Source organism: Bos indicus, chromosome 17 (genome assembly GCF_029378745.1).
Source record: "Bos indicus isolate NIAB-ARS_2022 breed Sahiwal x Tharparkar chromosome 17, NIAB-ARS_B.indTharparkar_mat_pri_1.0, whole genome shotgun sequence".
Taxonomy (NCBI): Eukaryota; Metazoa; Chordata; class Mammalia; order Artiodactyla; family Bovidae; genus Bos; species Bos indicus.
The window spans coordinates 16965530-16993364 of record NC_091776.1 but is presented as its reverse complement, the minus strand read 5'-3'; the positions used below and the strand labels follow the sequence as shown (position 1 = coordinate 16993364).

The window sequence follows — 27835 nt, the reverse complement described above, 5'->3', positions numbered from 1 at the left end:
TGAAATTTTTCAAAGAAATAGAACAAACAATCCTAAAATCTTTATGAAGTCACCACTCCCCCTCAATTAGCCAAAGGAAGCACTGAGAAAGAACAAAGCTGGAGAACATGGCCTGATTTCAAACTATATTACAAAGATACAGTAATTAGAAAAGTATGGTGTTGGCATAAAAATAGACACATAGGTCAATACAACAGAACAGAGAGCTCAAAATAAATCCACATATATATGGCCAATTAACTTATGACAAAGGAGTCAGGAACATACAGTTGAAAAAGGACAGTTTCTTCAATAAATGCTGTTGGGAAGACTGGACAGTCACATGTAAAAGAATGAAACTCAACTATCTTATACCAGATACAAAAATGAACTCAAAGGAATTAAACCTGAATGTAAGATCTGAAACCCTAAAACTCGTAGAAGAAAATGTAAGTGATAAGCTCCTTAACAGGTCTTAGAGATACGTTTTTAAAATCTGACAACAAAGCCAAAAGCAACAAAAGCCAAAATAGACAAGTGGGACTACATCAAATAAAATCGCTTCTGCGTAGCAAAGGAAACCATCAAAAAAATAAATAAATAAAAAGAAAACTTTCTGAATAGGAGAAAATATTTGCAAATCAGGTATCCGATAAGGAGCTAATATCCAAAGTATATACAGAGCTCATACAACTCAATAGTAAAAAGCTCCCAAATGGTCCAACCAAAGAATGGACAGAAGATCTGAATAGACATTTTTCCAAAGAAGACATTCAGATTGCCAACAGGCATATGAAAATATATTCAGCACTTTTAATCATCAGGAAAGTGCAAATCAATACAAAAATGAGACATCATCTCACACCTATCAGAATGGCTATTATCAAAAAGACAACAAATAATAACTGTCACTGAAGATGTAGAGAAAGGGAACCCTCATGCACTGCTGGTGGGAATGGAAATTAGTATAGCTGCCATGGAGAACAGTATGGAGGTTCCTCAAAAAATTAAAAATAGAACTACCATAAGATGCAGCAATTCTGTTACGTATTTGTCCAAAGAAAATGTAGATACTAACTCTAAAAGATATATGCACCCTCATGGTCGCTGCAGCATTATTTACAATAGTCAAACATGGAGACAACCATTGATAGATAAATGGATAATGAAATTGTGGTGTATATATACACAATGAAATATTATTTGACCATAAAAAAGGATGAAATCTTGCCATTTGTGAAGAAACCTTGAAGTCATTTTGTTAAATGGATAAGTCAGATAGGGAAAGACAAATACCACATGACCTCTCTCATATGTGAAATCTAAAAACAAACAAACACAAGCTCATAGATATAGGGAACAGATTGGTGGTTGCCAGAGGTGTGGGATGAGGAGTCAGAGAAATGGGCGAAGGGGGTTAAAAGGGAAAGAGAGAGACAAGTTTTGTTACTGATTAGCTAATGTCATTCCAGTGAATTGATAACCGTTGACTGCATGCTGATCTTATATCCAGAAAACCTGAAAATTATTTTGCCTGTTCTAATACATTTTTAATAGCAATTATTGTGTTGGTAAGAAATATTTCTTGCTAATTTTTTTGCTCAAACTCATTTTAAGACTTCAGATAAATGTGTTAAAACACTTGTAAAAACACTTCCTAACTAAAATCAGAAAAACGAAAATTATGCAAGATCATTCTTATTCATTCATAACTGGCATTTACTTTTAAATTCAATAATAGCTCACACTGGCAATGGTGTACACAGTCTTACATACTTCGGTGGGAATGTAAATTGATCGAACCTTTTGTGAGGGCAATATGCAGAGTGAAATCAATTTTGAAATGCATAACCTTCTTAATCTAGTTTAAAAAAAGGTTTCAGTTTATAGATTTATGTCTTCAAAGTGAAAATAAATATAAGTTGTTAAACAGAAAAGAGGACAAAAACACATTACCTGGCAATTAAGAAGCTGAAGTGTCATTATCTAATGAACAGTGATTGAATTCTTATTCCTTGCCAGTGAGTTATCTATAGTAGAGCTTACAAAGCACTTTCCTTAATTTTTATGGACTCTTAAAATATGAAAGAATCCTGCCTTCTTCTGGGGGCCTGATGAGGACATTATGGGGTTGGTGAGCCCATATTCTGCTCAGACTGTCTGGTCGACATCACACCAGGCCATTCCCCCCATGCAAATCTCATTTCAAGATCATCAATTTATGGATCTCGGCGCAGGCATTATCGAGGTCACTCAGTTAGAAAGACCAAATTGCACTGGTGATGACACTTATAGAATGTCAACTGAGCCCAGACAGTGTAATGAATATTGCTTAGGAGAAATGTCCCTGATTCCTACCCAGAGGAAGAAAATTTAAAGTGCCCTCATTGATTTTCTTTTTTTTTTTTTTTTTAATTTTATTTTATTTTTAAACTTAACATAATTGTATTAGTTTTGCCAAATATCAAAATGAATCCACCACAGGTATACTCATTGATTTTCTAAAGTAGGATTTCACTCCAACCATGCTCTTAAAATCAGGTCAATTCAATGAGAACTTCAGCAGAATCTTGACTGCCATAGCTTTGAAAAACACAGGGAAATCACTGACTACTTCTATGCATTATCTTTGTCTGGCCCAAATGCCATGCCTGTGTTCCAGTGACCAGTAACCCGAGCATTCAGTGTATCATGAAATTTCTCTGTTTTTTCTACTGTGCTGTACTATGCAAAGCAGTGGGTTTAATCTCCAACCTTGTTACGGAGAAAAGAGCCTTTCTGACGTGGTGGCACTTTAGCACAGTGTAGTATGGAATCTGGATTTCTAATTACACATGAGAGAGTCTGAAAAAGAGAGTTTCTGCATATTGTTAAAGAGATTCTAAAACTGATACTAGAACTCACTACTGGGAATGCTGAGTTCTGGAAAAAAAAGTAGGAAAATCAACACAGAATGACAATTCATTAATGTGTAACAGTTATGTGGTAGTACTTCCTGCAGAACATGGCGCTAGATGAATCAGGCATGCCTGCTATTATTTTTTAAGTCTTTTGAAAAATTTATTTATTTATTTATGACTATGGAGTCGGATGTGACTGAAGTGACTTAGCAGCAGCAGCAGCATGCTGGGTCTTTGTTGCTGCATGGGCTGCTCTCTAGTTGCGGTGAGTGAGCTTCTCACTGTGGTGGCTTCTCTTGTTGAGGAGCACAGGCTCTAGGCCACAGGGGCTTCGACAGTTGTGGCATGTGGGTTCAGCAGTTGCAGCTCCTGAGCTCTAGAACACAGGCTCAATAGCAGTGGTGCACGGGTGGGCTTAGTTGCTCCGCGGCACGTGGGATCTTCCTGGATCAGGGATCAAATCTGCGTCTCTTGCATTGGCAGGTGTATTCTTTACTGCTGAGCCACCAGGGAAGCCCTGGTGAAGTTTTTTAAATACAGAGTTGACAGGCTGATAGGAAGATGTACAACTGATACTGTGTAGAGCTTACAAACTCAGGCCTGGGGACAAAGCAGATTCCATTTTTAATCTTGGTTGACTATTTTGGAATAACCCTTTAACTTTTCCTTGCCTTAGCTTCTTCATTTACAAAATGAGGGTGATAATAGGACCTCTCTGAGGCACTCATGAACACTGTTCATCCCATCTGCTGGTTCTCCATCTTTAGGGACACAAGAAGAGTACAGGCTCTCACGGGCTATGGCCATGTGACTAATTCTGGTCAATAAATTATGATGAGAAATAGCAGATTTCACTTCAGGCGGTGGCATTTAATTACTGAGCTGTCAATGCACATTGTTCAAGATGGAAACGGCTTTGTTAGCCTAGATCAGCAGACTCTCCCTTCTGACACACGTAAAACATAAGAAAGATATCTTCATTGTATTAAGCCACTGAGAGTTGGGCGGTTTTGTCGTTATCGTTACTGCAGCAGATCCTAGCCTGTCCCGACTAGCACCTTACGGGATTGTCCTAAGGATTCTACACTTGCTTGTGAAATGCTTAGTGTTCAGTGGGTAATAGTGACAGTATTTTAAATGATGTTAGTATAACATGCAAAGTGACAGATCATAAACACATACAAGCCAAAGTGCCACAGAATTCAAGGAAGGGAGAATTCTTGAATTCTGGGAAGAACTCTGAAGATTGGAGGAAAAAAATCCAAGGAGAAAGAATTTCCGTGAGAAAAGGCACAGCAGTGGTTTCGTGATACGTGTGAGAAGCGCAGCAGGATTGAAAGCTACACACACAGCCGACTCACTTTGTTGAAAAGCAGGAACTAACACAGCACTGCAAAACAATTATACTCCAATTAAAAAAGAGAAGAAAAAGTAGGAACAGATAATAAAGTTGGAAAGTAAGTAAGGTCACTCAGTCGTGCCCGACTCTTTGAGACCCCGTGGACTGTAGCCCACTAGACTCCTCTGTCCATGGGATTCTCCAGGCAAGAATACTGGAGTGGGTTGCCATTTCCTTCTCCAGGGGAACTTCCCAACTCAGGGATCGAACCCAGGTCTCCCACATTGCAGGCAGACACTTTAATCTCTGAGCCACCAGGTTGAGTTCAAATCAGTGCTCTGAAATCATCTAGATGGGCTGAGTAGGAGGCATGAACTACGAGGAAAATAATCATGGACTTGAGCCAGACTTGCCCTTATTCCTTATGATCATGAACTTCTTGTCAAGTGACTTTCTTCAGTGGTGTCTCATCTTTCTATGTCTCCTATACAGAAAGTCCTTGCTGTGGTGACCATGCAGTATTACGGGGCCAGGTAAGTAGACGCCAGCCTCTCCCTATGATTAATTCCACCCAACCAGCCCAGTGCCTCTCTGTGGGGGTGATTCTGCTATTAGATTTGGTCTGAAATGTTTGGACCAATTTTGAGAAAATTCATTTCCCTGATTCCCCTTATTTAGTTTACATAAAAATCATTTTTGAAAAGGTGGGGGCAGAAAGAAGAAAAGGAAAGGACTTAAGACCTTTGACTCTATGAGTTAAGGTTCTCCTTAAATTACAGCCTTAATGGTCCCTGTGTGTGTGTGTGTGTGTGTGTGTGTGTGTGTGTTCAGTTGTACAACTCTTTGCGATGCCACGGACTGTAGCCTACCAGGATCCTCTTTCCATAGAATTTTTTCAGGCAAGAATACTGGAGTGGGTTGCCACGCCCTCCTCCAGGGGATCTTCCCGACCCAGGGATCAAAACTGCACCCGAGTCTCTTGGGTCTCCTGTGTTGGTAGGCAGATTCTTCACTACTACACCATTTGGGAAGCTCCAGTGGTCTCTACCCTAACTCTGTTATAGGCTGTTGTAAGATGCAAAGTAGATAATATATGCAAAAGACCTTTGTAACCAGTAGCATGCTTTTCAAAGTCACATAGAACCAGTAGTAGCCATATTATGGCTGTTATAAACGGAATTGCTTTGTTTTGGCAAGCTCATCTGCTATGCTAGCAGTTTTACCTGGTGGAGAGGGGAAAAAAAGAAATAAAGTAAATTATGCAACAAAGTAAATAAAGCAATAAAGTAAATTATGGCTCACCTCACTAGCACAAACAGTGCCCTTCTGTGAAAAAGAGCTGCTCTGTTTTTAGGCCCACAATAACAAGCTTGGAATCACTGTGGAGAAAGCAAAGTCCTTAAAGCGGGGCTAGATTTGATCTGGATTCCTTAGGGTTCTCAGACATTTGGCTTACTTAGAGTGAGATGGGGCTTCCTGAGGCAGACTTTCAGCCAAAACCACAGCCCCAGAGAGTTGAATGCATGGGAGAGTTACCTGGGGGCGGGGCGAGGAGGGGTTAAGTTGTCAATAGCTCTGCAGTGGTATCAGTACATTGGAAAGAGTACTGGCCCAGAAGTCAGAAGCCTAGTTGCACTCTGGACCCTATGATCCCACGAGTAAAGATTTTCTTTTAGTCAAATAAAGCAGTGTTAACAGGCCCTGCCCTAACTCTATTATAGGCTGTTGTGAGATGTAAAATAGACATTATATGTAAAAGACCTTTGTAAACAGTAGAATGTTTTTCAAAATATTATAATAAATGGCCACTTATTTCAGCCATTTGTCCATAGTTTGGAGTTTAAACAGCGTTAAAGAAAAACCAACAAAATTTAAAGAACCAAGAAGCCACATCAGATCCTCCTGCTACTGAAGAAACCAGTCTTTTGGGAATGCAATTTCAGAGGGAATTGCAGGATTGGCCTCTTACAGTGTGTCTCATTGCTTTGGGTTCTGGCAGTGGGAGGCTCTGTGCTTAAAACTTGACCCTGGTCTAATTATATTGTTTGGCTGGGGCAGCAGAGCTGGTTGGCATTCGTCCCGAGTGTCTAGTTGATGAATATAACTGGGGACCAGGACATTTGAAGTCAGAATGCCATATTTAACAAGGTTATTATGGTTCAAGACTGCTTTCTGAAGCATTTGCTCTGTTGAAAATAACAACAAAAAATAACACATCAGACATTTACCAATGTTGCTATCTCTTTCATGTTTCCTTCTTTTAATCCCCTAGATGAAGTGATGGCTAATTTTTGGCAGTTTGTACACAAAAATCCAAAGTAATCAAAGAAAAATGATAAGAAAGCAACATTAGCAAACTCTGAATTTAAATTTTATGTAATTTTGACTAATGTACAAAGTTAATTTTTTTAAGTCCACAGCCTAGTTTTTTTGGTACTGTAAAATCTCTTTTATTATTTTATTTTATTTCATCTTATTTTGGCTGCGCTGTGTGGCTTTTTTCCTGACCAGGGACTGAACCCATGCCCTCTGCAGTGGAAGTGTAGTCCTAACCACTGGACAGCCAGGGAATTCCCCTTTCATTCTTTTAAATGAAGGCTTGCTGCTGCTGCTGCTGCTGCTAAGTCGCTTCAGTCGTGTCCGACTCTGTGCGACCCCACAGACGGCAGCCCACCAGGCTCCCCCGTCCCTGGGATTCTCCAGGCAAGAACAGTGGAGTGGGTTGCCCTTTCCTTCTCCAATGCATGAAAGTGAAAAGTGAAAGTGAAGTCGCTCAGTCGTGTCCAACTCTGTGCGACCCCATAGATGGCAGCCCACCAGGCTCCTCTGCCCATGGGATTTTCAAGGCAAGAGTACTGGAGTGGGGTGCCATCACCTTCTCCGAAATGAAGGCTTAATATACAGCAAAATGTGTAAATCTTAAGTACGCTGGATGATTTCTTAAGTAGGTATACATTTATGTACACACTACCCAGATGAAGATAAAGACTGTTTCTGTCACCTCAGAGTCCCCTCCTTCTCCTGACCAGACAATACCCACTCCCTGCCATGAATCTATCATTAGAATTTTTGTTACTGAAGATTAGTTTTGCCTGTGATTGAATTTCATTTAAATGGAATCATAAGTATAATAATTATTATCTTAAGTATCTATTTTTTTTCCTTGGCTTTTTTGGTTCAACATAATGCTTTCAGATTCATCTGTGTTTTGATGTACATCCAATTGTTTGTTTCTTTTTACTGCTAAGTAATATTTTACTTTATGAATGTACCTTGATTGAACCATAGATTTTTCTGTTGTTAGACCTTGGGGTTATTTTTTGGTTATTATGATGAAATTTGCTATGATGATCACTCTTGTACAAGTCTTTCTGTGACGGTATGCATTCATTTCTCTAGGGTATTATATCCACCAGTGAAATTGCTAGGTTAGAGAATAGAGAATAGGTTAACTTCAGTAGAAAGTGACAAATTCCCAAAGCACTTAGACCATTTTAAACTCCCACTGCTCTATATAACTTTTAATTTGGCAGAGTATGTAAAATTATGTTCTTGAAAGAATGAGTTTTTTTTTTCTAGTTTTTTTTCTCCAGTTTTATTGAGAAATAACTGACATACATCACTGTATAAGTTTGGGGTATACAGCATGATCTTTTGACTTACATATATTGTGAAACAGTAAGTTTAGTTAACATCCATTATCTCACTTTGATACAATAAGAAGAAAAGAGAAAAAAATTTGTCTTGTGAAGAGAACTCCTACAATCTACTCTCTTAACAGCCTTCCTATGTATCATCCAGCAGTGTTTTTTAAATAATGTTTTTCATAAATAATGAGTATGACTGGGATGCCCATATCAACATAAATTTCAGAGAAATCTGAAAAATGTACTAACTGCTCAGTTGTTTTACTGTATTTTGTTTTGGTAAAGAAAGACTAAAAGAAGGGGAGATAAAATTCATAAATTTTATAACTTTTTTCTATTAATCTAAAAGCATAAGACCAAAAATATTTAAATGAGAAAAAGCCCTATTTTCCAAAATATGAAAACAAAGTATTAAAAATAGTTAATATCACATTTTATCAGTTCTATGCCATATCATTTTCCTTTCCCACTTTAACATCTCTAAAATTAGGAAACATCTTACTACCAATGACGATTTATATTTACATTAGACATGCCAACTAAAAACTGTCTCTTGCTATCTGGTTGCACAAGAATGAAGTCAGTAGCCACTTGCTAACCTTCGACACTCCCCCAAAAGAAGTTCGAGGTTAAAGATCAGGAATGAAGTACTCTGTGTTCTGGGAAAAACTGGCAAAACAAGTCATCAGATAGTCTGATATTTTCAGAAGATTTTATGAGCCCAATTCCTTGCATCTTCTCATATATAGCAAAGCACTAAAATCATTAATGGAGACATCTGCTCTTCGTGGCTAGCATCAAACTTCTGCCAGAAGGTGTGCTTGTTGCATGTATCCCCTTCACCAAAATCACATGTACACTGACCCCTCCCTCCCCAACCTCTTCAGCATAGTTCCCTAGAGCCTTCTGTCTCCTGGGCTATGGTCTTCATTAAGCCCCAAATAAAGCTGAACTCACAACTCTCACACTGTGAAAACTCTTTCAGTTGATAGATATCATACATGAAGAGCTCTGTTTACTCAAGGGTAATATCTCAGAGAAATCAAAGGCACAGGAATTAAAGCTAAGTGCTACTGTGTATCTGGCTATTAGACGCGAAAGAGGGTTAAAAATGGTACCACTTCTTGATTCCAAAAGAACACTAATGCAAGCACATCCTGCTGGTGTGGGGTGTAAATCATAACCACTTTTCAGGAAAGCAGTTAGACAAAACTTATCAAGATCCTTTGTTAAGTACTTTTGACCCAGGAAGTTAACTTTTAGGAGTATATACTAAGGGATGAATATAGAAAAAAAAAGATAAGTAAGGTCATGATTTTACAATGATGAACACTGGAGGCAGTTTAAATGGTGAACAATGTGGGAAGGGCAGTTAAATACACCCCAACAATGGACTATTATGCAACCACTAAATATTTTAAGATAATTTCTAAAGTTATAGGAAAATGCTTACTTTATAACTTTATTTACTTATTTACTTTATTTACTTACACTTTCTCAAAAGTAGAGAAAGTAGAATAAAAGCTGTATTAATGGCCTGACTCTATGTTTAATAACATACGTGGGATGTTTATATATGCACATACATTATAAAAATTAAATACAGTCATATTAACAATGATTATTTCTGGATGGTGAGATTATTATTTTTCTTCTTTTTATTTTTCACCCTTTTCAAAATTTCTTACAATTAGCAAAGAAATGAATGTTTTCTCTGCTGTTTTATACTTTTAAAAAAACTTTCAAGGTTGTAACATGGGCATGAAAGGGTAAGTGAAATCTTATTAAAATCAGCCAGCATACATCACATTTTTAGAAAAATGAACGTGGAAAAAGAAAATCTGTTTCTAGTCAAGCATATGGAACAGGCATGGCAGGGTAAAGTCAGGACAGGCCATTTCTGCCTGGCTAGAAAGCATCCCTTTGTTTTCCACTTCACGAGTTATAAGGCTCAGAGTCGGAATCCTGATCACATTACAGTGTTTTGCAAATTGTTTTTTACCCATAAAGAGTTTGGAATCTCCTGTTCACACAGACATTCAGTTCTTTGACTCATTCTTAAAATTAGATGGGTGGCTGGGGTTAGAAATCTTAAGGGGCCAGTGTTTATTTTTAATGCTTTGGAAAAACTTGTGATTTTTGAAGTTTTCAAACATTAAAATGATATTCATGTCTCAGTTCAGTCGCTCAGTCATGTCTGACACTTTGTGACCTCATGGATTGCAGCACGCCAGGCTTCCCTGTCCATCACCAACTCCTGGAGCTTGCTCAAACTCATGTCTATTGAGTCGGTGATGCCATCCAACCATCTCATCCTCTATCATCCCCTTCTCCTCCTGCCTTCAATCTTGCCCAGCATTGGTGATGCCATCCAACCATCGCACTCTCTGTCATCGCCTTTTCCTGCCTTCAATCTTGCCTGGCATCAGGGTCTTTTCCAATGAGCCAGTTCTTTGCATCAGGTGGCCAAAGTAGTGTAGCTTCAGCCTCAGCATCAGTCCTTCCAATGAATATTCAGCCCTGATTTCCTCTAGAGTTGACTGGTTTGATCTCCTTGCTGTCCCAGGGACTCTCAAGAGCTTTATCCAACACCAGACTTCAAAAGCATCAATTCTTCAGTGTTTAGCTTTCTTTATGGTTCAACTCTCACATCCATACATGACTACTGGGAAAACCATAGCTTTGACTAGACAGACCTTTGTCGGTAAAGGAGTGTCTCTGCTTTTTAATATGTTATCTAGGTTGGTCATAGTTTTTCTTCCAAGGAGCAAGCATCTTTTAATTTTATGGCTGCAGTGACCATCTGCACTGATTCTGGAGCCCAAGAAAATAAAGTCTGTCACTGTTTCCATTATTTCCCCATCTATTTGCCATGAAGTGATGGGACCAGATGCCATGATCTTCGTTTTCTAAATGTTGAGTTTTAAGCCAACTTTTTCACTCTCCTTTATCACTTTCATCAAGAGGATCTTTAGTTCCTCTTCACTTTCTGCCATAAGGGTGGTGTCATCTGCATATCTGAGGTTATTGATATTTCTCCTGGCAATCTTGATTCCAGCTTGTGCTTCTTTCAGCCCAGCATTTCTCATGATGTACTCTGTACAGAAGTTAAATAAGCAGGGTGTCAATATACAGCCTTGACGTACTCCTTTTCCTATTTGGAACCAGTCTGTTGTTCCATGTCCAGTTCTAACTGTTGCTTCCTGACCTGAATACAGATTTCTCAGGAGGCAGGTCAGGTGGTCTGGTATTCCCATCTCTTTCAGAATTTCCCACAGTTTGTTGTGACACACAGTCAAAGGCTTTGGCATAGTCAATGAAGCAGAAGTAGATGTTTTTCTGGAACTCTCTTGATTTTTCTATGATCCAACAGATGTTGGCAATTTGATCTCTGGTTCCTCTGCCTTTTCTAAGCTTGAACATCTGGCAGTTCTTCGTTCATGTACTGTTGAAGCCTCACTTGGAGAATTTGAACATTACTTTGCTAGCATGTGAGATGAGTACTTTTGTGCAGTAGTTTGAACATTCTTTTGCATTGCCTTTCTTTGGGACAGGAATGAAAACTGACCTTTTCCAGTCTTGTGGCCACTGGTGAATTTTTCAAATTTGCTGGCATATCGAGTGCAGCACTTTCACAGCATCATCTTTTAGGATTTGTAATAGTTCAGCTGGAATTCCATCACCTCCACTAGCTTTGTTCATAGTGATGCTTCCTAATGCCCAATTGACTTTGCACTCCAGGATGTCTGGCTCTAGGTGAGTGATCACACCATCATGATTATCTGGGTCGTGAAGATCTTTTTTTCATAGTTCTTCTGTGTATTCTTGCCACCTCTTCTTAATATCTTCTGCTTCTGTTAGCTCCATACTGTTTGTCTTTTATTATGCCCATCTCTGCATGAAATGTTCCCTTGGTATCTTCTTTTCTTGAAGAGGTCTCTAGTCTTTCCCATTCTATTGTTTTCCCCTGTTTCTTTGTGCTGGTCACTTAGGAAGGCTTTCTTATCTCTCCTTGCTATTCTTTGGTACTCTGCATTCAGAGAGATATATCTTTCCTTTTCTCCTTTGCCTTTCACTTCTCTTCTTTTCTCAGCTATTTTCAAGGCCTCCTCTGACAACCATTTTCCCTTTTTTGCATTTCTTCTTCTTGGGGATGCCTTTGATCACTGCTTCCTGTACAATGTTATGAACCTCCATTCATAGTTCTTCAGGTACTCTATCAGATCTAATCCCTTGAATCTATTTGTTACTCTACTGTATAATTGTAAGGGATTTAATTTAGGTCATACCTGAATGTTCTAGTGGTTTTCCCTACTTTCTTCGATTTAAGTCTGAAGTTTTCAGTTAAGGAGTTCATGATCTGAGCCACAGTCAGCTCCTGGTCTCGTTTTTGCTGACTGTATAGAAATTCTCCATCTTTGGGTGCAAAGAATATAATCAATCTGATTTCGGTGTTGACCATCTGGTGGTGTCCATGTGTAGAGTCTTCTCTTGTTTTGTTGGAAGAGGGTGTTTGCTATGACCAGTGTGTTCTGTTGGCAAAATTCTGTTAGCCTTTGCCCTGCTTCATTTTGTACTCCAAAGTCAAATTTGCCTATTTCTACAGGTATTTCTTGACTTCCTACTTTTGCATTCCAGTCCCCTCTGATGAAAAAGACATCTTTTTTTGGGGGGGGGTTTAGTTCTAGAAGGTCTTGTACGTCTTCATAGAACTGTTCAACTTCAGCTTCTTTGCCATTACTGGTTGGGGCACAGACTTGGATTACTGTGATATTGAATGGTTTGCCTTGGACACAAACAGAGATCATTCTGTTGTTTTTGAGACTGGACCCAAGTACTGCATTTCAAACTCTGGTTGACTATAAGGGCCACTCTATTTCTTCTAAGGGATTCTTGCCCACAGTAGTAGATATAATGGTCTTCTGAATTAAATTTGCCCATTCCAGTCCATTTTAGTTCACTGATTCCTAAAATGTCAATGTTCACTCTTGCCATCTCCTGTTTGACCACTTGCAATTTACCTTGATTCATGGGCCTAACATTCCAGGTTGCTATGCAATATTACTCTTTATGGCATCAGACTTTACTTCTATCAGCAGTCTCATCCACAACTCCGTGTTGTTTTCACTTTGGCTCCACTTCTTCTCTTTCTGGAGCTATTTCTCCACTCTTCTCTAGTAGCATATTGGGTATCTACTGATCTGGGGAATTCATCTTTAAGGATCCTATCTTTTTGCCTTTTCATACTGTTCATGGGGTTCTCAAGGCAAGAATACTGAAGTGGTTTGCCATTCCCTTCTCCAGTGGACCACGTTTTGTCAGAACTCTTCACCATGACCCATCTGTCTTGGGTGGTTCTACATGGCATGGCTCATAGTTCCATTGAGTTAAACAAGGCTGTGTTCCAAGTGATCAGTTTGGTTAGTTTTCTGTAATTATGGTTTCCACTCATGTCTACATCAAGTTATAATTCTTCTTTATATTACGTTCTGTGTTATGACCATGTTGTGTCTGGCAGGGAGACTGAATGAGAGCCCTAAGTTCAGAGATGAATATCAGAGTCCCAACTGTTCTGTTGCCTTAGGTTGTCATTAAAGAACCCAAGATCTGAGTCCCACATGAGAATTTCAGGGGAAGCAGGGGAGGCTATGAGCTGTCCAGGTGTGTTTGGTTGGAAGAATCCAACAAGAACAAGGAAACTCTCTGGGACACAGTAAAAAAAGGAGAGAGAGAGGCCCAGCAGATGCAAGCCACTGTTAGTCACACACTCCTCAGGCAGGCCTGGCACTTGCACCTACGTTAGGTCTGTAAATCTTACTAATTTGAACTTAAGGATGGTGGTCCTTTAGCCGGCAAGTCACTCTGGGAGCCTTAGGATTCACGTTTGTTCAGAATGCTTTACAAGTGGATCCCTCTTCTGTTTGTCATGCATCTTTTTAAAAAAATTTATTTATTTATTTACTTGGCTGTGCCGGGTCTTATTGTGTGGCATGTGGGATCTGTCCCCTACCAGGGACTGAACCTGGGCCCTTTAGTGGTAAAGCTTGAAGTCTTAGCCACTGGACCACCAGGCGAGTCCGTGACATATACGTTTTTACTAGATCTTTCCCAGAGCTGTTTCTCTTGTAAAGGAAAACACCACATGTCCTTAGGGACAAGAGTTAATGAATTTACTATCTGAGGAGTCAATGATTAAATCCATGTTAAAAATATACATATGTCAGTCACATTAACTGAGAAAGGAAAGCAGTTGGTTGTTTAGGTAGACGGACAAAAATGAAGTATAAGCCTCTTGCCGATTCTAGACATGTGGTATGTAACAGACCTTCCGAGAATTCACTGCGTTAGAAGACCAAATCTAGGCCTTGACTTTTCAATAGCCTTCAGAAATTCTTTTTCCAAATCTCCAGGCTTACCCCTTTCAGTATTTCTCTGACTCAGAGGCTGGAATGTCATGAGAAATTCCTTTGCACATTGTGAATCTATTGCCCTGATTTGCGCATGTAAGCTTTATTACTCCTTCTCTATTAATTTGTTTTCTACTTTAACAATAACCATTTATTCTATTTGCACCTTTTAGCCTGGTATATTATTGTGTTTAAATCTCCATTTCATCTCTTTCAACACCAACGCTGTTAGTCTTGTTCTGATCTTTGTAAAACTGTAGACTTAAGTTTCAAAGAAAAAGAAAAAAAGGAAACGGTATGATATATTCTTTGTTCTGAATTACTTAAGAGATCTCTTACACAGATACAATAGAAAATTAGGCTCATTTCTAAAGCAAAGAAATGAGAAAGAGAAAGGGTAGTGCAGCATTTACACACAGAATCTAACGACTGTCTATCCAAAATGGAACTTTGCCTAAATGGCCCAGTTACGGGATTGTTGCGGGATGAATAACTCAAAAGGAAATTTTAAAAAGATAAGCCAATGCTGGTCCTCAAGTGTTTTTTGTTTTGTTTTTGAGTGAGAAACAAAATCTGTTTAAACCTGTTTTGGTTCTTAAATGTTTCTTCTGTTACAGTATTTGAGTAGTAGTGAGCTAGCTGTTGGATTTTTTTTCTATTGTTTAGAATCCAAATGGAAAGATATGAGCAGGTTTTAAATGAAAACAAATACAGATGTATCTATCAGTCACCATCTGACAGGGGCAGCTATTTTCAAGTATTCCAAATGGCTGACTCAGGCTAGGTTTACCTCCTGAATCTCCTCTGACTAGACTAGATCCTTCTCCCTACACGTCCAAATCCAACACTCCAGTCAGGCCTCTAGCACTTCTTGCTTTGACTTTGCCATAGTCTTCTAACTGGTTCCTCTGACCCCAGTCAGATCCCTTTAAGCCTCACTCCACATGCTGCCAGTGTGCTGTTTATGAAACACAAATTGGACTCCTCAGCAGGTACCTCAGAAGTTGGCTTTAACCCTGGCTCCTCAGCATTCAGGTCCCAAGTGATCTGGACTGGCCTATCTCTCCACCATTATCCTGACATGGGTGTTGTATGTGTGTGTGTGTGTGTCTGTATGTGTTTAGTTGCTCAGTCATTCACGTCCAGGTCTTTGTGACGCCAAGGACTGTAGCCCACTAGGCTTCTCTGTTCATGGACTTTTGAGGCAAGAATATCAACGTGTGTTCCATTTCCTACTCCAGGGGATATTCCCGACCCAGGGATTGAACCCATGTCTCCTGCATTGGCAGGCGAGTTCTTTACCACTGAGCCATGTGGCAAGTCTGACATGTGCATTATATTCTGACAATTCTAGGATATTACTTGGAGTAGTCTTCTTATCTTTGACTGACTGGAACATTCCTTCAGTACCACTTTCTGGAAAGCAACCAGGCAATTTGAATTTGTAACCTTAGAAACAAAGAAATGATCTGAAATGTAACTAAGGTCCACACACACATAGCTATTTATCACAGCCTTATTTGTAACAGCAAAAGAAGTACGTGGGTATGGAGGAGGAAATGACATAACTGTCCAAAAACAGTCAAATTACGGCACAGGGGATATTATATATCAATTAAAAATGACACTGAGAAAGTTTTAAACACGTGGAAAATGTTTATTGTAGAAAGGACTTAAGGTGACTGGAGAGATGCAGATATCCAAAGGGATGCCGAAAAAAAAAAAAAGCAGAAGAAAGAAAAATAAGAATAGAAACATAAAACAGACTCAGGGATGAAGCTAAAAAATCCCTTTTGGCTATGGGATGGACTACAGATTTGGCTGTTGGCTTTCTATCAACGAAACAGGGAAAAAAATCTGAAAAACAGCACAATTTTGTATCCACAGCATAAAAACATTCTCCCATTCAGGAAAAAGGTAGGTATTATATGTGTGAACTGCTCTGGCGAGTCCTCACAATGAAATCAGAGTAGAAAATCCTAACAACAGCTACAATGGCAAAATTCCTAAGATTGCTTCTTACAGTAATTCCTGAAAAAATCAGTGGCAATTGCACTAGTTCACTCTCTTGTAAAAAGCGAATATGAGATAGTGTACCTTCTTAATTTTCTGTGAATTTACTTTGTTACAGAAATCCTTTTGAGAGAAACAGAAGACAGAATTATACTTCAGTATAATTTTAAAGTCATACTTCTGATACACTTAATGAGTTTAAATTTGTACTCACTAAAAAAGTACCCAAGGTCCAGTTAATCTAGCTGGATAATAAAAAACAGACATCAGAATGAATGATTAAGGGGCAGGAGTAGAAGTAGGGAGATCAGGGAGAAGGCTATTGCAGAAAGCCAGAGAAGAATGGATGGTGGTAACGATGTCAGTAATAGTAAGAGGAACAGTAACAGTTCTAATAATAAGAGTAGCATCATATTAGTATTGTAATAATAGTAATAACGGGGCTTCCCAGGTGGTTCAGTGGTAAAGAATTTGCCTGCCAATGCAGGAGACACAAATTCAATCCCTGGGTTGGGAAGATCCTCTGGAGAAGGAAATAGCAACCCACCCCTGTATTCTTGCCTGGAGAATCCCATGGAGAAAGAAGCCTGGCGGGCTACATTCCATGGGGTCACAAAGAGTCAGACACAACTGAGCAACCAAACCACAACAAATAGCACTAATAACAATACCAGAAATACGCAGAATTATCATTCACCATCCATTTTTGAATTGAATATATAAAAATCAATTTTTAGCTAAGCAACTTAAATTAGATTCTTGAGTTAAAATCTAATTTGTCCATGGACATTGTCTTCTGTTAATAAAAATCAAGCCTAAATTAAAACACACACACACACACACACACACAACTCCAGACTGGGGGAATGGAGAGTTAATAATGTTATTAATGTTTAACGGCTACAGACTTTCAGTTTGGAAAGATGAAGTTCTTGTGGAGATGAATGTGCTGATGGCTGTGCTGTAATCCACTGAAATATAAACTTAAAAATGGTTCAAATGGTGGGGGAGGTTCAAGAGGGAGGTGACATAGGTGTACCTATGGCTGATTCATGTTGATATTTGGCAGAAAGCAACATAACACTGTAAAACAATTATCCTCCAAATATCCTCCTTTTAACTTATATCCACAATTATCCTCCTTTTTATTTATTTAAAAATAAATAAATCTCATTAAAAAATGGCTAAAATGATCAGTTGTATGCTACATATATTTTACCACATGCACACATACACACTCCCTTCCAGAAATCTCTAACGGGTGAGCTTGTTCAGGACAAAACAATCCTATTGTGAAGACTGAGGAGTCCAACAAGCCATGGACCTGCAGAGCCGCTCACCGACGTCGTTCCCTGGCTTCAAAATACAAAGACCCTAGAAAAAGTGCTGGGAGTATGGACAACAGCGCCTCCTACAGAAGCCTCCAGGAAGCACCATCTACAAACCGTAACTACAGAAGGCAATCGGTAAGTACATTTTGTGTACGAACTGGTTAAATGCTTGAGGCGCAGCTATCTAAGATATTAACTTGGGTTTTAGAGGATTTTATTTGTAATCCAACTGTGACAATAATAAGCCAGCAAGACACACAGCCTCCACGGGCCATTATTATCCAGACAAACTCTATTGTCTGTCTAGGCTAGACTGCTTTTCTCTCTCAGGGGCTGGGATGACGAGACATGAATAGCTCATCAATGGGTTACTAAGGAATGAGATGAAGGGAGTTAGGACACACTCAGGTTTTACCTCAGTGGACAATTCTGATGGGCCCACAAAGTGGCCCTGATTCTTGAGGAGTAAGAGCCAACATTCAGGGTGTTTGGTTGATTTATTCAACTCAGATTTTGATCAGCTTCTGCCTATGGAGTTGGAAGGTCAAAATGAGCCACAGAGAACTTAGTACTATTTCTAGCAAATTCTTTCAATGCTAAGTGAAAACAGCAGGATATTAAAAGAGAAAGTGAAAGTGAAAGTCGCTCAGTCGTGTCCGATTTTTTGCAGCCCCACAGACTATACAGCCCATGGAATTCTCCAGGCCAGGATGCTGGAGTGGGTAGCCTTTCCCTTCTCCAGGGGATGTTCCCAACCCAGGGATCAAACCCAGGTCTCCCACATTGCAGGTGGATTCTTTACCAGCTGAGCCACAAGGGAAGCACTGAAAGAGCAGGATATTAATTGCTGTTGACAGCAGTATGTCAAACTTGCACAAAACAGGCATAGGAAATAAAAGGAAATGATAAAAGTGTCAGCAGTGGATCCCTGTATGAGGAAGTTACACAGATGATTAAATATTTATCCTTTGACAAATTTTCTAAAATGAGGATGTAATGGGCAAAACAATCATGGTTAGAAAATATGAAGACATATTTGTTTCTGTGCTGTGCTGTGCTCAGTCGTGTCTGACTCTGTGTGACCCCATGGACTATATAGGAGACCCCACCAGTCTCCTCTGTCCATGGGATTCTTCAGGCGAGAATACTGGAGTGGGTTGCCGTTTCCTCCTCCAGGGGATCTTCCTAACCCAGGGATTGAACCCATGTCTCCTGCATTGCAGGTGGATTCTTTACTGACTGAGCCATCAGGGAAGCCCCTTTAAATCTACAGAGCCTTTCTTAATTTCCTGTGCCTGGTACTAGTTCCTCCAGATTTTTAATTTGTTTTATTATTATTGTTGTGTATATGATCCTCTGTGCTGTGACCAGTTAGCTAAATCCCCACCTCTCTCTCACTAGCCTGACTCCCTTTCAAGCAGGGACCATGCCATCTATCTTTTCATTTCTGGTACTTCACACTATTCCTGGTAAACAGTTGCTACAAAAGAAATGTTTGTTGTTTCAAATAAAGCATTTAGGTACTAAAAAGAATATGGCAAGGGTCTGCTTATTGCCAAGGAGCTTTATAATTTTTCTTGAATTGTAGGGCAGAGTTTGCAAACAAAGGGAAAGACAGTAGATGAAACGAATATCTTCCCAAATTAGTGACAATGCTTTTAGCGGTAAAATAGCAATAGGAAAGGACTGTATAGGCAACTTAGAGAAAGCATGCGTACATTGCTTTGTTTTTATTTTTTATTTTTAATCTTTTTTTTTTTTGCCTTGCCTTGTGTGGGATCCTAGTTCCCTCACCAGGGCTTTAACCCTGCACTGGAAGGGTGGAGTCTTCGCCACTGGACCACAAGGGAAATTCTGCTTTGTTCTTTAAAAAACCGGCAAACAGGGACTTTTGCTCTGCCCAAGGAGATCATGCTCTTTCTGAAACACTGCATTTGCAATTGGGTAGTTAAATAGATTGAGATGAATAACCATTGAAGGACAGTTCAGACACCATAGGATAAAAGCCACGGAAGACTCAGAAAGCCCAGCTTATTCTCTGGACAAGAGAAGGCAACAGAACTTCAGTAAGATCTCTTTTGTGGCTAAAAATCATAACTGCAAGTTCAAACCTGAGTCACAAAAGCCAGCCTAAAAATACAGTGAATTGTATGCTTTGGCATAGGTATGCTACAGCAAAACTGGAGTTCCTTGGAAAATATCTTAGTGGTATATTAGGATCAACTCCAAACCTCAAAAGTTAGACCTGAGGTGCTCTGTGTGCGGCTGTGGGTCCCTCCCTCACATTAAATGTGTGTGTCTAGGCTCACCCCATGGATAGGCTTGCCTTCAAGCGCTAGAGAAGGACCCGACTTAGAAAGAACAAAGGGGAAGAAGTAGTCCATGAAGATGTGCACAATTTAACTTGAACAATTACCATGACTACAAAGAGGAAGAATCATTTATTAATTCATCCTAATTGTGCAAGTGCCTTTGAAAGAGACACAGTCAAGAGGATGATCTTGCAAAAGTCACGGCACAAGTGATGCGTGATTTGGCAAGACTCCGTGCATGGTAACCATAGGGAAGAGGCGCCTGGCATGTCAGGAATTAGGAGGCCACGATAAAGAGGGGGAGAGAAGAGAGACAATATGCTGGAACATTTTTAAAACAGTTTTCATTCCAAGGAGATGCAAAGAATTCTGTGGATGAGTCAGCCTGGAAATAATGGGAAAGAGAGTCTACGAGGTTCATAGGAGCAAAGGCTTAATAATGCCCCAGAGGAAATTATCTAGCAAAAAGCAAATGCCAGTGCATTTGTTTGATAACATCCATTAGTGCAAACTGTCTGGCAGAGACCAGCAACAGGCATAAAAATATCTTGATTTTAAAAGCCGCATGGAAAAATTGGAGGAGCGCTTCAAAGAGTAGGACTGGGTGGCTCCTCTAAGATCAAACACTAACTATAACCTGCGTGGTTTTTTTTTTTGTTATTTAAAGCAGGGCCCACAGGAAGGAATAAAGACAGATGGACAGTGAGGAACTTGAAGCAGAAAGAATCAAGGAATGAGCGGAGAAACAAATGATGACTCAATAAAGAGGAGCCTGAGGCCAAACTGAACTGACCTGGGGCAAGAACGTGAAAGAAAGAAAGTGAAGTCGCTCAGTCCTGTCTGACTCTTTGCGACCCCGTGGACTGTAGCCCACCAAGCTCCTCCATCCATGGCATTTTCTAGGCAAGAGTACTGGAGTGGGCTGCCATTTCCTTCTTCAGGGGATCTTCCCGACTGAGGGACTGAACCCGGGTCTCCTGCATTGCAGGCGGATTCTTTACCCTGTGAGCCACTATGAATGTGCTGGAGCAAGAGCTAGCATAAATAAAATGAAAGTTCCTAAAGATTTGTGTGTGTGTGACAAATATTAAAGTGCTATTTTCGTCTTGGTTAATATTTCCACAAAAATCCTATAAAAGGAGATCTGGAAAAATATACTACAGCCATCTAAATACTGCTAAAGCAATGTAATTTGTCATAATTAAAAACTGAAATCAGCCAAATGGTCCACAACAGGAGGATGGTAAATTACACTGTGGTACATTTATGACCTGGATATTATGTAGCCTCTAGCAATTATATGCAGTCACATGAAATATACTCATGAAAGAGCCCTCAGTGAACAAGCTGTTTTATAAAATATGAATGACGGAGCTAAAGTAAGCCTAAAGATGTCCTTAAAACAGATTTTCTTAATTACATTTGTAAAGTTCTTTCGATATTCAGGGAAAAGATGACACTGACCTTTAATTTTAGCTTTGGCTATTTTTTATTAGTAGGAGCCTCACAGGGCGCTAAGCCATCTCCAAAGGAAAGTAAAAGCAAGTACTTTCCTTGCCTATAGCTAGGAGGCTTTATAAAACTCCTAATAAAATACCGCAGAGAGGAACGATACTATCTGGAGAGGCTCTCTGCAGTTCACTTATCACCATTCTTGGCCAGCGTTTCAGAAATCACCAAGCAAATACCAAGTATAATGTCTAGGGAGAGAACTTATCTATAGTACCCTCATATGAAGGACGTTGCCAAGTATTGATGTATCCCAGTTTATGATTTGTTCTAGAGACGGTCAAGCATCTCTAAGAAAAGTGAATCCCGCTTGAAGGCTTCAGCTGGGGCCACCAGAGTGCACTTTCCACAGGCCTGTTTTCCTACCGATCAATTTGCGTGAGAGCATTTCAAGCCCATTCACTCCCCTTGGAGTGCGTGCATCTATTTGAGTATCTTGTTCCTTTTTGTCACTTCTCTGTCATTTTGGGATTATTAAACTCATTCCTCTAAGGCATGATTTCTTTTGTGTTTCTAATAAATAGTTCTTAGCATTGCATTGTTTTATGACCAAATGAATTGTTTTATATCTTGGTGGTATCTGTTTTCTACTTTAGTTACTTAAATACTCTGAGAATTTTTAAAGGCAGGATTTCTAAGAGAAGAATATTTCTCTAAGGCAGAATTTAATTTATATTTTTAGGACACTTGCATAGATGCAAAAACACTAAAGAAGCTTTAAGCAACTTTAAGATATTTTATCGAAGTATTTAAGTTTATTTAATTTGAATTATATAAAAAGAATCTAGAGAAGGACTAGAGTTCTATGAGAATCACCCAGGCAGTTTTCCAACTACCTCTGTTGACATTCTACCCTAGATCCTAGAACTGTGGGGGTTACTGTCACATTCTCTTTTTGTCAACAAAAAATAAAGGAAAAGGAAATCTGCCTTTGGCTTCCTACCCACTCCTGACTATAGTCTGGTTGCTGATCCCTTCATGATCACCCAGAAGACATTTTTACGAGTTTATTATTTTAATGAAATAGCACTTGTAAAAGCGGGGATGATTTTGAGTATTACAGGTCTGCTGTTAAGAAAAACTTGAACTTGGAGCTACATGGTCCAACTGTGCATCATGAGGTTCTAGGTCACAGAGCCTCAGTTTGGTATGAAGAGGATGGGAAAACAGTGCTAATTTCACAAGACAGAATGTTTCCAAGGAGAAAGGTTATATGAAACGAATCAAGAGTACTGGTTGTTTCTTCCTGAACCCCAGCAGTGTTTGGGCAGACTGACCTTGCAGGGCTAGGCCAAGCAGGTCGGAACCAGAGAGGCCAGCAGACACTCTCCACACAGGCCCCCGTCAGAAGCAGGCAGCTAGCCACTCACCGGCAGGGCAAGATCCGGACGATATCGTTGGGCTTGTACCCCTCAATACAAACGGCACAGTTGTCAAAATCCGGCTCCATTTCCTGCAACACAGAAAGCACAGATGAGCCTGCTTTGCGAGCTTCAGCTTCTGTAAACACACAAGCAACAAGCCAAAGGAGAGCTTGCCTGGAGCAGGGCTTCTGACTCTCTCGAAGCTGGCTGTCTTAATCCATAATTTATTATGCACTGGTTCAGTTTCTAGTCCTTCCAACCTCCATTTTTTGTTTCCTGGTTCCACAGCAAGAGCTTTGACAAGGAAATCGTTTTTTAATGTACCGTTACTAATCATGCTACTTATTATAATCAGAGGTGACATAGCAAAGTCTCAAGGATGAGAGAAATGCTATTCATGGGGACTCATCAAAATGATATTTAATCTATCATTCCTCGGGAATCTAATGCATACAACTCTAAAATAGTGGTTCCAGCTTTCTTTTCAAATACTTAAATCTCTTTCAACACCCTGTAATACGTTACTTATGTAACAGTCCTTGTTCTTTTATTATTCCGTTTGAGGAGAAAACAAGTACTGAAAAAATGTGCTTTAAATTTAGTGATGCTTTTAAAATGAATTTTATCCTATTAAGCTCAAAGGTATTTTTATATAGCTGAAAACCAGTAGCACCTAATTAGTGAGACAAATCAATTATTCACACTAGAGACAACACCTCAAATACAAGTAGAGCTGTGAATCTCTTACAGTGGCTCAAGGAGCCCCACATTCATGGACTGCAATCCACTGCTCTAAAATTTCTCCTGGGGGAAAAAATTCTCCTGGGGAGAACAGAGGTCTTTAGAGGTCTGTGGGCCCTGACCAGCTTGCATCGTGGTCCTTCCTTAGGACATGCTTCTGCTTTTGGCTTTATGTCATCATCCTACACCTAGAGAGTTCTAGAATGACTGTCCTGGAATGAGTTCTGCTGTCATAACTTTGGGGTTCTGGAAACTCGGTTTCAGGGGGACTAAATATGCTTCTTGCACTTTTTTTATCGTTGTTTAGTTAGAGTCGGACACGACTGAAGCGACTTAGCAGCAACAGCAGTTGCTAAATCATGTCTGACTCTTTGTGACCCCAACTGTAGCCTGCCAGGCTCCTCTGTTCATGGAATTCTCCAGGCAAGAATACTGAAGTGAGTTGCCATTTCCTTCTCCAGTGGATCTTCCTGACCCAGGGACTGAGCCCACGTCTCCTGCATTGCGTTAGATTCTTTACCACTGAGCCATCAGCATTAACTGCAGACTTTATCACTTAGCACCTAAAAATGCTTTTCGTGCAAGGATTCATGGAAAAATTTTCTTAAGTCATAATTCCAGGAACAGGCATTTCATTTTTATCTAGTGGGACACTGGAATAAGGTACTCAGATTCGTTTGAATATTGAATATTTTCTCCTTTGCACTGGCTGCCAGAAAGCCCCAACCTAAATTTTGGACCCATGTCTGCTTTTCATTTCAGGTAATGAATCTGTGTACTATTTCATCCTGGTTTTATCCTAAATTTTCCTAAATTTACTTTTTAATTTCTCATATTTTTTCTCCAATGACTTTACGGTCCCATTGCATGCATTTTACAAACTGCCTTAAATTATATTTAATAACAGTGGGCATAATAACAGATGCTTATAGGAAAACTATTAGCATGTATTTCCCTTCCTCATCTTCTTATCTACATTGGTTGCTAGGAAACTCAGAAGCTTTAAATAGCTCCTCATCAAAAAGAAAAGACTTTGCCAACAAAGGTCCATATAGCCAAAGCTATGGTTTTTCCAGCAGTCATATACAGATGTGAGAGTTGGACCGTAAAGAAGGCTGAGCACCAAAGAATTGACGCTTCTGAACTGTAGGGTTGGGGAACACTCTTGAGAGTCCCTTGGACTGCAAGAAGATCAAACATATCAGTCCCAAAGGAAATCCAACTCTGAATATTCATTGGAAGAACTGATGCTGAAACTGAAGCTCCAATACTTTGGCCACCTGATGCAAAGAGCCAACTCATTGGAAAAGACCCTGATGCTGGGAAAGATTGAGGGCAGGAGGAAAAGGGGGCGACAGAGGATGATCTGGTTGGACAGCATCACCATCAACTCAGTGGTCATGAGTTTGAGCAAACTCCGGGAGATAGTGAAGGACAGGGAAGCCTGGCATGCTGTAGTCCGCTGGGTCGCAAACAGTCAGACGTGACTTTAGCAACTGAACAATAGCAACAACAAAAAGAAAAGAGGCTGTTACCTTGTCGCCCTTCTTAATGGTCCTGACCTGGAGCTTGCTGATTGCTTTCTTTGCTGCATCTCCCAGTCGACGCTGAAAAACCAAAAGCTGCTTGTTAGTAATAAAGACTTCTCATTCTTAACTTCGTGTCTGATAGCATTCAGTAAACCATGGCAGCTATCTCTGAAATCATGCACAAGTGGCAGGAATGTTAACGAAGATGGCTGGAGGAGATGGGGCAGTGACCTCTGTGCAAAGTGGCTTGGCTCACTGTGGTCTATTAAAGAGTTCAGTCATCGAGAGAAGCTCTTCATGCCTGATGTTAAGCAAACGGAAGATGACATGGGAAGATTCTGTCCCACAGCGACTCCAGTGCAGGTTGTATCCATGCAGAGAAGAAGAAAAGTTCCATAATCTGCCCCACTCTAGCCACTCAGTTTGTGACATGGAGATAGCCAGTCTGGAGTAGTTGGAATAGTTTTCATCTTTTGTTCAAAATCAGGGTTTATTGCTTTCATATTCCTTTCAATTTGGAATTTTAAGCAGTTTGCTTTGCTATATATATCTCCAACCTAGACTTATATTTGGTTTGTACTATTCTATCTAGCATCATCGACTCAACGGACATGAATCTGAGCAAACTCCGGGAGATAGTGAAAGACAGGGAAGCCTGGCGTGCTGCAGTCCATGGGGTCACAGAGTCAGACACGACTTAGTGACTGAACAACAACAAATTCTATCCCATCACTTTCTTACATGCCAATTTCATCTCCATTGTGTGTGTGAGTATACACATAGGAAGATACATAAAGCATACATACTCAGTTAGCTAATAATTATAAAGTGAACACCTGAGTAACTACCATCACTCATGTTAAGAAACAATGTATTATGTATTCTTTTTTTTTTTTTAATAGAGAAAGTTACTATCCTAATGACCCCTGCAGTAATGCAACGATAGAGCAATTTGGAAGAGTGGGAGAGGGAGAAGATGGAGGGAGAATTATGTTTTAATCTTTCAAGGAAAAAAATCAGTTTGCTTGTATGCTCACGAATTTTCCACATATTGTTATCTTCTAGTTTGTGACAGATGTGCGTTTGCAGCAGTGAAACATACTTGAAGGACTAAGATAAATGGGGCAAACATTTAAACAGAATAATTACTTGTTTTCACTAACTTTGTGCCTTTTGAAATAACACTCAAACTTCTCTCTTTTCTTTAAATTAGCACATACTACCCTGGTGACTCAGTGGTACAGAATCTGCCTGGCAAAGCAGGAAACATGGGTTCAATCCCTGGGTCAGGAAGATCCCCTGGAGGAGGAAATGGCTACCCACTCCAGGACTCTTGCCTGGGAAATCCCACGGACAGAGGAGCCTGGCAGGCTACAGTCTTTGGGGTTGCAAAGAGCCAGACACAACTGAGCAACTGAGCATGTGATGAACAGTTAACATATCCTAAGTACCATGCTAAAACTTTATATACAATATCAGCTTTCCCTTACAACAACCCCATGAGAAAAATATTATTTTATAGAATGAACTGGGACTTAAGTAAACTGTTTAATATCACAGAGTTAGGACGGGTAAGCAAAACTTACATATATGTCTTTTGAGGAGAAAAAGGATCATATTTCGGCAGAGATTGATGAAGGATATAAAGTCTGCACTTCGAAGGGGAAGAAGAGATGATCTAGACAGCTGGAAAATATGGAAAACCAGCTTCTGAGATATAGATGATAACTAAGGGACCTGGTAGAACTAGGTTTTGTTTTTTTGTTTTTTTTTCTATAGGAGTTCTGGACTGACAAAATAAAAGGAAAAGTGCTGTACAGTTTTAAAAAATGCTATGACCATTTGCAGGCAGCCAAACCTTGTCAATATAAGCATGTTTCCATTTCTTCTCAAGTGACATGAAAATCAGGAATACTGACTTCTGGATGAAAACCATTGTCTCATTTTCAACAATTTTCAAACAACTAGTTTGGATTTCTAAAATGCAAACTAATCAGAGAAAGACACAAACATTCTTAATAAAATGGCCCAAATAAGGCAGTTGTTACTTCCGCAGTTGATCTCTTAAATCTTTGGGTTTTTAACTGCACTGAGTATCAGTGAGTGGGAAGTCTATAGGCTGTGCTCAAAACAAGTCTTACACATAGTCTGAAGAGAGAATCTAGAGACTGGAACCCAAAGTCCATCACAAAACAGACTCTGTCCTTTGTGGTGCTCAGAAATGCAGTGATGTGATGCCAATAGATGGCGTAGGGACCACCTCAGGTCTGTGTGGGCCTTTTGTTTCAGGTAAGGATTACTCTCCCTTCTCCAGGGGGCTCCTACAGATTTTCTCTAGCCCAACCAGATTCAAATCATATTACACCTTTCATTAAAAACTGTCAGGAGTTGAGACATCTTGATAATTAGGTGTACTCATCATTTGATTGAAAAAGGTAAAAGAAAATATTTACCAAGGTTATTAGTTCCTTGACAACAATGAAGATAAACAGCTTTATGGAAAATAAACACAGAACCATTTATTAGAAAACTAAGGTCTGACATAAATACCAACAAGGATGGTAAACAATGACAGACTCCAATTCAACTCAAGATGTGTAATTTAGCTAGCTCCTAAGTACTTAAGAAATCGAGAAAAATAAAGACATTCCCCTCTTGTCCTTCTCTGGATTATAAAGAGAAATGCAGTCAAGGTGAGAAAAAACTAGGAATAAGTATGCCAAACACAGCATTAAGTCGCGCTTATGTTCCTCCTAGTTCACTG

The 27835-nt window shown here is 39.7% G+C and overlaps 1 protein-coding gene across 5 annotated transcripts in view; it reads right to left on the bottom strand.

The window, feature by feature from the left end:
- The window catches only part of RNF150 (ring finger protein 150), a 281991-nt gene that overhangs the window by 66148 nt on the left and 188008 nt on the right, over nt 1-27835 (bottom strand). For 3 of the 5 annotated variants that reach the window (XM_070769076.1, XM_070769079.1, XM_070769078.1), the window contains exons 3-4: nt 25078-25164; nt 22808-22890 (exon numbers count right to left, since the gene is read on the bottom strand). In XM_070769076.1, the coding sequence (XP_070625177.1) occupies nt 22808-22890; nt 25078-25164 (170 nt within the window). The remainder of the gene's footprint in view (nt 1-22807; nt 22891-25077; nt 25165-27835) is intronic. The other 2 variants (XM_070769077.1, XM_019977314.2) reach the window with 1 other exon arrangement.